Source organism: Ceratina calcarata, unplaced genomic scaffold (assembly GCF_001652005.2).
Source record: "Ceratina calcarata isolate Rehan_Ccalc_2016 unplaced genomic scaffold, ASM165200v1 scaffold1, whole genome shotgun sequence".
Taxonomy (NCBI): domain Eukaryota; kingdom Metazoa; phylum Arthropoda; class Insecta; order Hymenoptera; family Apidae; genus Ceratina; species Ceratina calcarata.
Genome location: NW_017130860.1, coordinates 204,230 through 216,430, shown reverse-complemented (window position 1 = coordinate 216,430; position 12,201 = coordinate 204,230). Strand labels below are relative to the sequence as shown.

At 48.1% G+C, this 12,201-nt stretch overlaps 1 protein-coding gene across 3 annotated transcripts in view; it reads right to left on the bottom strand.

The window, feature by feature from the left end:
* Positions 1-12,201, bottom strand: part of GABA-B-R2 (gamma-aminobutyric acid type B receptor subunit 2) — a 46,775-nt gene that overhangs the window by 32,162 nt on the left and 2,412 nt on the right. For 2 of the 3 annotated variants that reach the window (XM_018030610.2, XM_026818547.1), the window contains one exon: positions 40-1,194. In XM_018030610.2, the coding sequence (XP_017886099.1) occupies positions 40-339 (300 nt within the window). In that variant the 5' untranslated portion in view covers positions 340-1,194. Of the gene's footprint in view, positions 1-39; positions 1,195-3,154; positions 3,250-12,201 lie in introns of those variants that run through there. The other variant, XM_026818868.1, reaches the window with a different exon arrangement.

Below are 12,201 nucleotides of genomic sequence, written 5' to 3'. Positions count from 1 at the left end.
CTACTTGTAGAATAGGATTAGGTAATTGACGTGACTCACCTCCGTGTCGTTCCACCACATGTGCAGTCTATAATTACGAAGGACGACGCGATCCTCGTTGATATGGTCGACGGCCAACTTGACCGAGGGCATCACGCCTCGTCCTATACGGCTCTCTGGCACGTGGCTGCCGTACGGGAAGAAACCGGCGATGTAAACGTCCCGTTTCTTAGTTCCGCCGAGGTTTATTGGCCTCTGCCCGGCACAGATGAACATCCTGCTGATCCATAGGAGGAACGCGCAGAGATAGGCGGCCGTTAACAGACCGGACCGAAACGTCCGACCAACCTTCGTGGCCATCCTTTTCTCCTTTATTCTCGGCCGCGTGCGCGCCGCTACCTACGTAATATTCGAGCTGTCCGTGTTCGAAAAGCGAAACACGACCTATCGATTGTATACTGATTGACACTTTTTAATTGGCTTTATTACCCCGGCATCCGATTACACGATCTTCGCGGCAATCTCGCCACCGGTTCGTGTTCGTACTATCTATCGCATCTCATTGTGCGCGTCTGCATCGAAAAGCGTTTCGCTGAAGCTCGCTCACGAGTTGTCGTCGCCGGCTTCGACGGCCAGCTTTAATTGACTGTATCATCATCGACGGAACAACGCGTCGCCATTAAAAACAACTGGCCGACACCGATCTTACGACGAGTCATTCGTCGTCGACGCGTACCCGCGCAATTTCATTTTTTAGCCGTGTCTTCGCGTCCGCGTCCCGTCTCCGTGTCGTCACCGCGGTAACCAATAATTACTAATTACCATACACCGGAGGAGGACGTTCCTCCAGAGTACGCGCTTTTCGACGATCTCTGTTTCTTCGTCGACGGTTGCTGCCGGTTGTCCCGTTGCCGCGACTCTTGCTTCTGGTTTCGCCTCTGCTCCTGCCGCTGCTCTCTCCTTCCCGTTGCTATTTCCATGGTCCTCTTCGCCCAAGACGACGAAACGAAACACCGTGCGACGCGAGACGAGACGAGACGAGACCCGAAATTTTTACGGTGAACTTTACGCGACGCGTTCGACGACACTACCGACGACGTTCGCGTTTCATCTCTTTCGTGACCTACCGATCCGGAATTCTTGTTCGTTCGATGCCGTTCAGTTCTCGCCGCGCAGCCACTTTAGCCAGGGCGATCGACCGCATTCGGACCGAACCTGTAACAAATATTTTTATTTTCCAAGATTAATGCTCTGAGACATCGCGCGACGTCACGTTACGTAAACGAAAATTAAGTTCGCACAAGTCTGATACACATTCTCGTGGGATCGTCGCGTCGTTTCGTATTAAACGTTTCACGTAACCCCATCTACTCGAAGTTGCTCTTCCGAATGAGAGAATAGCTGTCGGAAGTTGCCACAGTAATTTCAATATGAGACAGAAGCAACTGGTTCCTAGGTAGATGGAACGACGGTAAAGCTAACATGGAGACTACGGAGTTAAATAACTCGAGGCTATCGGGTGGGATAAGTTTGAGATACCGACGCGTTTGGATAAACCGAAGGAAAAATCTGTTGTTCCGCTGCCCTCCGGTTTTTCCCATCCCTTTCCGTTATTCTCCGCTTATGCACACAACCGTCGGACGTTGTTTCTTTGAATCGATAAAACGAGACGTCGAGCGTTTCTTTGCACGAACGAGCACGCGAGCTCTGTTTAACTGTTTCATTTTATTTAACGAACTGAACAAACGGTGGTAGGCGCATTTATACGCGAAGATTATAAAATCTGAATCTCGTTGCGTAAGTCCGCGTAGTCAGTCACCCTCGCTCTTTCGCGGAACGTGTTTTATTTCCAAAGCCGGATCACCTGGATGGACGAGCCACGCGCGGCCCCGAGCACGAATTTAAAAAATGTTAAAACAGAAAAAAAACATTTATAGAAATGGGCGAAAAAAACGAAATCCGCTCTCGAAAAAACAAAAATAACAGCATCGTCCGTGTTTATCGCTTCACGTTTCTTTATGGATCTCGACGAGTTTTCCAAACTGAATATCGACGATAGCGAAAAATACGGTCTCGCGAAATTCTAATGCCTAGCGTAGGAAAGTGCCGTAATGAACTTTTTTCATTAGAGTTAAGTGGTACGTGTCCGGAGCGGCGTAAACGCCCGGGTCTGACCGGTTATCGAGCAATACTACTTACAGCGATGAACTTCCACTACCGTCGCGCGTCCTACCCGGGCAGGGTGTAGTAACCGTAACTAGATATCGGATAGATAGGTACGTTCGTCGTCGCGTTTTTAACTTTTACCCGGCGATCGCGTCGAGCTTGATCTATTAAAAATAATTGCGCCGGGCGAACGAGGCGAGATCAGTGTCGACGACAGGCGACAAAGTTTAGAGTTTCAGAGTTTACAAGCTGAGGCGGAGAGAAGAATAGGCGAAGAATTATCGAGATCGGTTATCCGCTCGAAGCTTCTCCTCGACCGAAACCCCTCTAGTACTCTAGTCGATGAACTCGCAACCATCGTAAAGTTAAGTGTCCGGATCCTCCAAGTCTCAAGGAGCCAAGTGCCCAATTACAATAGCGGCCGCTGTCGATAACGTTCTCTCGTCTATCGATAGGGCCCGGGATCCGTGAGATACTCGCGCGATAACCCGTCCCCGATCTCTGTGCTGAACGCGGCCTCGATCGCGATCACCGTTCCGACGTAACGACACGCGTACGTAAAATAAGGAAAACGTGTGGGCAGCAACGTGGAGAAACAGTTTCCTGACGTTCGCGTTAATTGCACTGATAGGTATACGTATGTACGGGCGTACCGAATATAGGGCGGACGCGTAAGTTCTTGCGGTTGCGATGGTCAGACGGAGCGCGGGTAATTAGCTACTGTTTCAAAGTTAATTACGTAAATGGGTAATTAACGAGAACGAGGCGCCGAATATCTCTAGTTCTAATTCAAACAGGACGTGAAGAGACGAATGGAATGGGTGTACGCAGTGGTTGATACATTCGCCCAATTTCAGAGGGTCAGCGTCCCGTTTCGGGTTTCAACTTGCCTCCTTGCTTTCTTCTCCCTTCGTTCGCTCTCGACTATCTACTTTTCAATTAGCGTTCCTTTGCTCCTGTTGCTCGGCAACGTACTTTTTTTAAATAGCTTCGTTAATTATTCACCGACCTTTCTTACGCTTTTTCTCGTTTCAATCTTTCTCGGTTGCGATTCGCCGTAGTCTCTCTTCTCCGCTGCGCGTCTTCCTTCGCACACGCCGAAGCCTGATTTCCTTGTTACGATCTTCCGGTCGCTCGGTGGACTTCCGCTGATTCGAGCGATCGTCGCGAGGAAAGGAACGGGAAGAAAAGAGAGAAGGTCGATCGACCGAAGCGACGAAGGTTCGTATAATAAATTCTCATACAGTATTCAACGCATCGGCTAGAGCGTGTCGCGACAAGGTTGAACCTTGGCATAGTGACACGATTCTCGTATCGCGCTACTAGCTAGTAACACGCTAGCCCACCGGTGACCGTGAGCGAGACTCGGAACTCGGAATATAATCGTCGCGGCGACGTCGGCGGCGGGCGGTTCGAGCTTGATACGCTGGCCACCGGCTGGCGTGTTCCCTTCGGTTCATCGCTTGATCGATGGACCTCTGCTACTTTAGAACCGGGAAGGTCGTTCGCTTTCACCTTACTCGAGTGAAACTACCGTGGAACACGAAGAAACACGAAGAGAACGGTGGCGTGGCCGCGTCGCGATCAACTCGCCACCAGCCGCGTCGGACTCGCGTGTCGAGGAGACGCTTAGCGACGTCTCTTCGTCCCGTGCGTGCAAATTCGCAACGCTGGACGCACGATCGCGACGATGTTTGCCAATCTCTCGCGAACGTCGAGCACCAGCGTTTAGTACGAGAGTCGATCTTCCGTTACGACGTTACGGAAGATGGAGACGGGGATGAGTCGCGAGAGAAACTGGATCGAGCTCGCTCTCGGGAGTTAGGCGTTCTACTTTTCGAGTGCGGCATCCGACGATGCGGGGGAGTGCAGTAGTTGTTTTCTGTTAAAAATCCGACCGCTCGCTCTTCCTTGTATTGTCTTTTCCGTCCTATTCGCCTCGCGGAGAACTCGAATCGCGACGCGACGCGAGGTTCGCGCGAAACATCGAAAAAACGCTTAAACGTTTACCGTTAACGCGATTCAACCTAGCGGAAAACTGGTTTTTCGCTTTTCAGGAAATGCCCGTTTCGTCGCACGGCTTAATTGCCCTGCTTACTCGTTTCGTTTCTTTCCAGTCCCCGCCAGCTTCGATTCCTTCTGTCTTCAACCCTTTTTTCTCTTCGCAACCGCGGAGTCCATAATTTGGTCCTACGGACATGCTCGTCCAGTTCGAAAATCCTTTTTCTTCATTCGTGTACGAATTCGTACAAATACGAACGAATTAAGAACCTGACGATACGATAGCTACGGCATCCTTTATTCGCGATTTCGGTATCTCTCGAACGTTAGGATTAAACACGTTACGTCTCGGAGTTTCGCCGTATCGCAAAACTGTCTCGACGACGACCGTCTTAATCCCTCGAGAACGAATCGTACAATCCGACGCCAATATCGACAAAGAAATTTCAGTTCTCATCGTTATTGGGAAATTTTTCCGACTGCTGAAACCGTCGCCGAATCGATAGTTGGAAGAGAGAAATTTAGTCGCGCCTTTAGACAGTATGTACATACGTTATAAAGCGTAATAATATAGTATGTACCTAGATAGGTACGTACGTACACTGCATCAATCATTACTGTATCGCGTTCGGCGTCGCGATCGATGAATAAAAGTTTGTTTCAACATCGCTTAAGGATGTATTGGCTATACAGTCAATCCCAAAAGTTTATGTACTTTAGAAAAACGCATTTCCTATAATTAAAAAAAAATCAGACGTCGAAAGAACAATGCTAATAATAAATAGCTACGTGCTAAAAAGTATATAAGGAAATATCCAATTAAGTATTGACGCTGACGACAATTGCGAAAAATGCTTCAAATAAAAGTTATTTTCCTTCTAACTTCGATATTTAAACAGATACGTATGATTATTTGGCATTTTATTGATGTTGACAAAATCCGACCATCCCAGCGTCGAAACGGCGAACTTTTGACAAAAAATTTCATTTTTCCTTAATTACTCCTAAACCGTTGAATCTACGGGAAAATTGTATAGGACCTTTCTTGTAGAGGACGACGAGATCTACAATTTCCATGTAAAAANTTTTTACATGGAAATTGTAGATCTCGTCGTCCTCTACAAGAAAGGTTATATGCAATTTTTCCGTATGTCCAACTGTTTGGGAGTTATTGGCAAAAAACGAAAATTTGGAAGAAATTGAAGGGGTACCCCTTGGAAAAATCTCGGAAAAATCGAAAATTTTTTTTTGTTGTTTATTATTAGCAATGTTCTTCCGACGTCTGATTTCTTTTTAAAAAATGCATTTCTAAACTGCATAAACTTTTGGGATTGACTGTATAGCCAATACATCCTTAAGCGGTATGTGATCAGGATTGTGCTTATGTTCATCGAAACAAGAGAGATTGGCTAGAGTACTCGGAAGGCGAACGAGTTTTTCCATCCTTCTTCCGATTAGTCAACGATATTCGGTTCGAAGTTGAATCGAACATTTTGCCTGACCGCCGCGGCCCGTGGCGTGCTTGAAATCGTGCCAAACGCATACTCCCGCGCGTCTACGTACGTGTACGTGCACTAATTGTAGGTACATACGATGTTTACAGGTTGTAATCGAGGTATTAATTAACCCAAATCCGGCGAGTGGTGGAAACACGGAGGGCCGGCCGTTGGCGAGTCGAATCGAATCGGCTCGAATCGCGTCGAGGATTGGGGAAAAAATCGAAAAAAGAGCTTTCTTGAAACTTGAATAGCCGCAAACTCGTTTAACGGAATCGAGTTAACCCTGTTCGAGCACCGTCGAGCGCGGTTTACATACCGCCCTATACACGGAGTTCCTCTTTCCCATCGACGATGTTCGTTGTCACAACAGCGACAAATAAATATTTAAGCGATATCGTTGATCGATTTTACGGTTCCGCCGCGACGCGACGTAGATCGACGGTTCACAGACGTCGAAACGAGCAAGGATTTCGCACGGTACGAATCGGTTACGTCTCGAGAGTTACTGAGGACGTAGCTAGCTGAAAACGAAAGCACCTAGGAGCGACCGCCACGATAAATAGTCTAAATTCGAGCCTTATGCTACGTAAATGTTGACAGAGCGTGGTAACGTATCGTGCGGACGCACGCGAAGAAACGGATGATCGATAATCAAGTGCACGAGTACGCGGGTTCCAGACTCTGGTCTAGACGAATGAACGAATACACGAAACGCATATATGCCAAGCACACGTCGCGAAGGTCACGTTTAACGGAAAACAAAGTATTTACGTACATAGATCGCGCATTCTAGGACGCGATCGAATAAAAACTACGTGCTTCGCGATCTCGTTGTTCGATCTACCGCGTTCGCGACTACGTCTATCCTTGGTATTGGTCGAATGAAATAGGGGTGGACGTTTAAAGTCCTGGTAAAAACATCGAAAAATCCCGAGGAAACGAGATACGTCGAGTCGAAGGCCAGAGGAAATACGAGGGCTGGCTCACTCGATTAGGCCACGTGGGATACCGAACTCGTCGCATCGCGTATCTCTCGAGAATAATAACGCGTCGAGTGTCCTACAACTCGGTGCAAATAATAAAAGACTATTCGACGGAGTTCTCCTTTATCTGGTATATATCCTCGTATCCGACGAAACAACGACGCGTCGTTAAACCAGCAAAACCGATCCACCCTTTAACCAACAATTTTCGCTACGTTACGTAAATCGGAGATCGATACGAAAGTAAATGAACGCGTACGTTCTTGTGCTTTACTAATGTACGAATTTATCGTTTTGCTCGGTCCTGATTCTCCGCGCGTTTGTACGAAGAGCACCGGGGCGCGACCGCACTCTCCGTCTATACATATATTTGTGTACGTGTACGTATGTAGATGCATATCGTTACAACGATGCCACGTAGCGAAAGCAATAGCGGAAGAAGCGATTCGATTTTCAGTAGAAGCGAATTAATTGACTCCAAATGGCATTCGATTAAATGAAGTTCCGATTCAGTTTTCGATTCGTACCGATTTACAGATCCAAATGATCTTACGGCACGCGTTTCCCTCTGCTCTTCTGTCTCCACGCGAACACTTTGGAACGCTGGAACGTCGATTCGTTTCGATCGATTTTCACAAAGGAAGTTAAATAACCCTCCTCGGTACACTTTCGAGATGCAAATATTTGACATTGCACTTCTCGCAGTCGACGAACGAGCCGTTAAAGAGGGAGCGCGGATAATTCGCGTCGAAAAATGCTTGCCAGCTCGAACTCGGCTTCTCTCGGACTTCTCCGAAACTTCTTAACGCGGGAAATGATAAAACCCGGAGGAATCCTCCCGGCTCGCGTTCCTACGTACACTTAACCGCGTTCGCATTTGTCGCGCGCTCAGCCGATCAAAGGTAACGAATAATTAAACGTCGCTGGGTGATTTTAATCGCGCATCTTTGATACGTACTCAGCTGCGATATTACGTTCATCGTCGAGTTAATTTCCTCCTCGATCTTTGAAGCGTAGGATACGCTAAAATTAATTATCGATAAAGAACTATGCCCTGCTTTTGCCTCTGCCGCTCGTACCCTATCCGAAAGAGCCTCGCAGTCTCGAAGACGGAAGCGGATATCCGATTAATCTCTCCAGGTTCGCTACGAAAGCTGCCACTGCGACGAGGCGACGAGGCGACTGGGAACCGGAGACGAGGGCGAGGCGAGGATCGGGGATTTAGGTTAAAAATAATTTTATGCGCGAACTTGGATCGAAATCTTAATGCTGCGACGTCTTCGCGCCGACGCGACGAGCCGAGGGAACAAAGGGAATCGAACTTTCGGGCGACTCGGCGAAAAAAATATAACGAAAACGGAGAAAAACGACAGAGACGACTGTCGGAAATAGAGAGACGTAAATTGACCGAGAGAAAAAAAATCTGCTTCGCCTCTTTTTTCCATCGATCGCACAATGGTTTCGAATCGTCGCTCTTCCGAGCCAACCAAACGTTACGCTAAATCAATCTCTGACGTTTCCGCCGAAATGTTCCTATCTGAAGAATGCATGAAAATATTGCGATGTGCATTTTCTTTTTTCGACCGTGTTCGCGATCGCGACCACCGCCCTGGGGGGAAAATATGATTCACTCGATTTTGTCATCTTCCGTGCTAAAAGCAACTTCGAAAATCCCAGTGCGACGAGTAAATATTTTTAACAAACTGAAAATCGTCGTCGTTTCGAACTACGATCTCTTCGACCGTTCCATCGATCGGGACGAATTACCCACGCGTGTACGCGCGTAAGTAGAAACATCTACTCCAAGGTTGAAACCTTGAATCGCCGTAAGTCGACGAACTGCTAGTTATTTCAAACCCGTCGCGCCTTGTTCGCCAGCCCTTTAATTAAGAGTTCCTCGGAAATTTGTGACCGCCAGTTCGATTAAACGGTTCGAACGCCCGTACAAGCTACTGACTCGGTCAGCCGGAGAACGAAAGTGGCGATATCCCAATTACTTGCCGAAACGCGCCGCACTTCAAGCTAATTCTCTAAAAGTACTGCACCTATTTATCTGTTGATCGAAAGGCATTCAACGTTCGGTTAATAGTCGAGCGTTTTTCTTGCTCGTGAAAGAATCTTGAAAGGCAGCTAACCGGACGGTGTGAGAGAGGAGATTTTCCGAAGCACGTCGTTTCGCTCCGACGATGCGAAGAAGAATCGCGAGAGGAAATTGCGATAGAGCAACGAGGGAATCGAGAAGCGAAACAGGAAAGATGCCGACAAATCTCGAGGCGAACGAACTAGGGTGAAACTTGCGACGAGTTTACCTCGCTTTATCCTCGCGAATTGCGAAGCCATGGAAGAGAGGTGGCCGGGAACGTTTCATTTCAATTCTATCCGAGTGTCCGGCAGCTGAGCTTCCTTTCGTTTAATTTCGAACGAAAGGAAGATCGTTGAGATAAGAAATCATTGTCGGCACGTGTCGGCGCCGCGTCGACGTACCTATTTCCCATCGCTCCGACTCAGCTGTCTTCGAACGAAAAGACGAGAGCAATATCGACGAACAATTGGTAATAAAATCTTCGTAAGCAACCGGCTACGCGCACCACCGTACCGTACGCTCGACGTCGAGCTTGTTCGCGTAATTTCCTTTCAGCTCATCTCGTCTAAATAGAAACCGGAACAAAGCTAGCGAATATTAGCGGAGATGGTTATATCGCGGATCAAGCACCTCGACGGGAAGTGGGTTTCCGAAAAAAAAGGCAAAGGCTCGAAAAGAAACTCATGACGCGGCGAGGGCTTCGCGAAAAGGAGCTATACAAACGCGAAGGAAGCGGAAAAGCCACTTCGAAAACGGCACAAGTAGCGAAAACACTTGAGGGAGAAAGAGCTCGAGCATTCCTGGCCAACAAAATAGTAAAATACGCGCGAAACCCGCGAACTCATAACAAACGCGGATGATATACCCGTTCCATCCAGCTACGCTGACTAATTTATTGCGACGCATCCGTCGGTTTTTTTCCTCCGTCTCGAGGAACGGGCGCAACTCATCTCGAACAATCAGTTTACTCGTCTATTCCCGTTGGTCCGGATTCGTAGCGAATTCGAAAGTATGCGAGCAACTCTCGTTCGAGGCATCTAGAGTATTTTCACGCATACGCTCACGCCGCCACGTAACATCGTTTCCAGTATAATAAAATTCAATTTGCGTTCTCTCGTTACGAGACTCGGACACGTTGCCGAGTTGCCCGACCATGCATCTCTTAAACTCCCGGGGAAAAAGTCCGAAACACGTGGCTAACTTTGCACGTACCGTTCTGGTCAGCGACGTTCTCATTCCCCGACTCTCGCTACACTACACGTACGCTCGGACTGCGGACGTATGCACGCCGAAGCGATCAAAATTTGTTAAATTCCAAACGTTTCGCGGTTGCTCGCGCGTCGACGACAGGACGCGGCGACGTCCGGCTCGAAACGAATAAACTCGACACTCGGCACGACCGGAATGAAATTCTATCGTCCCTGTCGTCGCCCGTTCTACTATGCCAAAAATGTTCAATTTTTATCATCGATACGATGTGCCGTTTTCCGGTATTCTACGTGGGAAATAGAACGTGGAAGACAGGCAAGAGAGAGGTGGCGTTTTAAGGGTAAATCGGCTTTAAACGTCGCCAACGTTTAAGGACGCGAGGTACGAACTATGAACGGTACAGAAAGAGGTGGCCCTCGTTTTCTATGAGCGAACGAGAGCAAGTGTATCGACACGCGGCTGTCCCGTGTTCGCAGATGACGATGCGGGGAGCGAAGAGAGGAGAGAAGAAAATACCGTCGACGGAGAACCACCAACGCCAACTTCCCCATTAACCCTCTTTGTCGAGACCGTTGTCGTACACTACACATTGTGCATTGTACGCTGTACACTATTTAGTATTTACCCTTGTTACCTCTTTTCGCGTTTCTATCGCGTTGCGCCGGGACGTCTATCAATTCGCTAATACGGCCAGGAAAAAATATACGGGAGGGATCGGTGGTTTCTCTTCCAGTCGGGAAATAAATTCTATTTACGACCGTCATATATCTTGATGGAGAAATAATCGTCTACTTCGTTCTCTGAAATCCGCTCGGTCGCCGTATCCGTACGATGTAGACGTGTTCGCAGTTAGAAAACACAGACTGATAACCAGCGTCGGACAATCGCTTAATCTGAGTAAACGAGTGTCCTAATAGCGGACTGACCATGTGAACACGTGAGAAGCTACGCACCTTTTTAGCGAATGCGTACATACGTCACAGATGATCTCGACGACGGTCTGCGATTAATGTACAAAACTGATCGGCTGAAAACGAGAGATAAACAGTAGGAACGTACGAAGTTCGAAACTAGAAGCTGTTCGATTCGTATCCGTGTGCATCGTGTGCAGGAAACACGATGTCGGGACTAGTTAAATATGCGAGACGTCCATACCGGTTCGGCGGCTCGTGAAACGCGAGGAAACGCGAAAATTGGAAAGCGTTCGACTGTCGACTCGACGCGACGCGCGACTTCGCGGGGGACGACGATGATTTACAAATAAATACCTTTGGGCAAACTGTTTGCCCGCGGCTTCCGTTCAACCGCAATGACAGCTGACATTACGTTTCGTATCGCATATCCGCCGTCCTCCTTTTGTAGAAGACGTACGGATCCAATGCATCGAAATAACGATATGACGCGACCCACGCGACTCTCATGAATTTCTTTTTGAAAGGGAATTCGATTATCTCGCGTATACACGCGGATCATATCTCAGTGCTCGGCGCGTTAATTAACGACGGGCGAGAGCGGTTCAAGCGTTGGAGAGAGGCTGTCTTTAAGCGAAGCGTAGGATATTGGGGCAAATCGTTACCCGTAAGTTTTTCGAAATCGAAGAAACGGAACGGCGATAAGAAGAAAAGAAGAGCGACCGGGACAGGGAGGAAAGGAGAGGAAGAGAAAAGGCCAAGTGGCGTCGATACGGCGACCTGAATTCCCACGAGAAAAGAGGGGAAATCAAAAAAGCAAAGAGTCGTTGCAAATCAGGGAAGCCGAATGCTCGTACCCGCCGTCGCCACCGCGCCGTGAACCCGCAGAACTCTCCCCATTGTTCACGCTCGAACAATGCTGTCTTTGTCGCGATGTGATTAAGCTCTGAATAAATTTTCTATTACGTTGTTCTACACCAGGCTTTCCTCAATTTTCAAATGCCCGTCCCTCTTTCCTGCTGCCTGGCCACGCTTTCCATTCTCTCTTCCCCATCGTTTTCCCTCGCGTCTCCCACAGACTAAAAATCATGGCCCAACGCTAAAAAGCTGCGGTGCGCGACTCGATTTTGTTTCAACAGAGAACAGCGCGTATACGTAATACATAATGTATACGCCACATCGAGATACCTTTGCATCGTCGTAAGTAAACATACCGCGAAGAATTCTGGAATCGAGGACCCACGTTTCGCGTACTCGCGTATGCCGTTTCGTCGATAATCTACGTCGTCTATATCCTGCAAGCTGTGCTTCGCAATTTCATCCTTCCGCTGTCTTTTGTGCCACGGTTTTCCCGGCGAATTTGCAGCGCC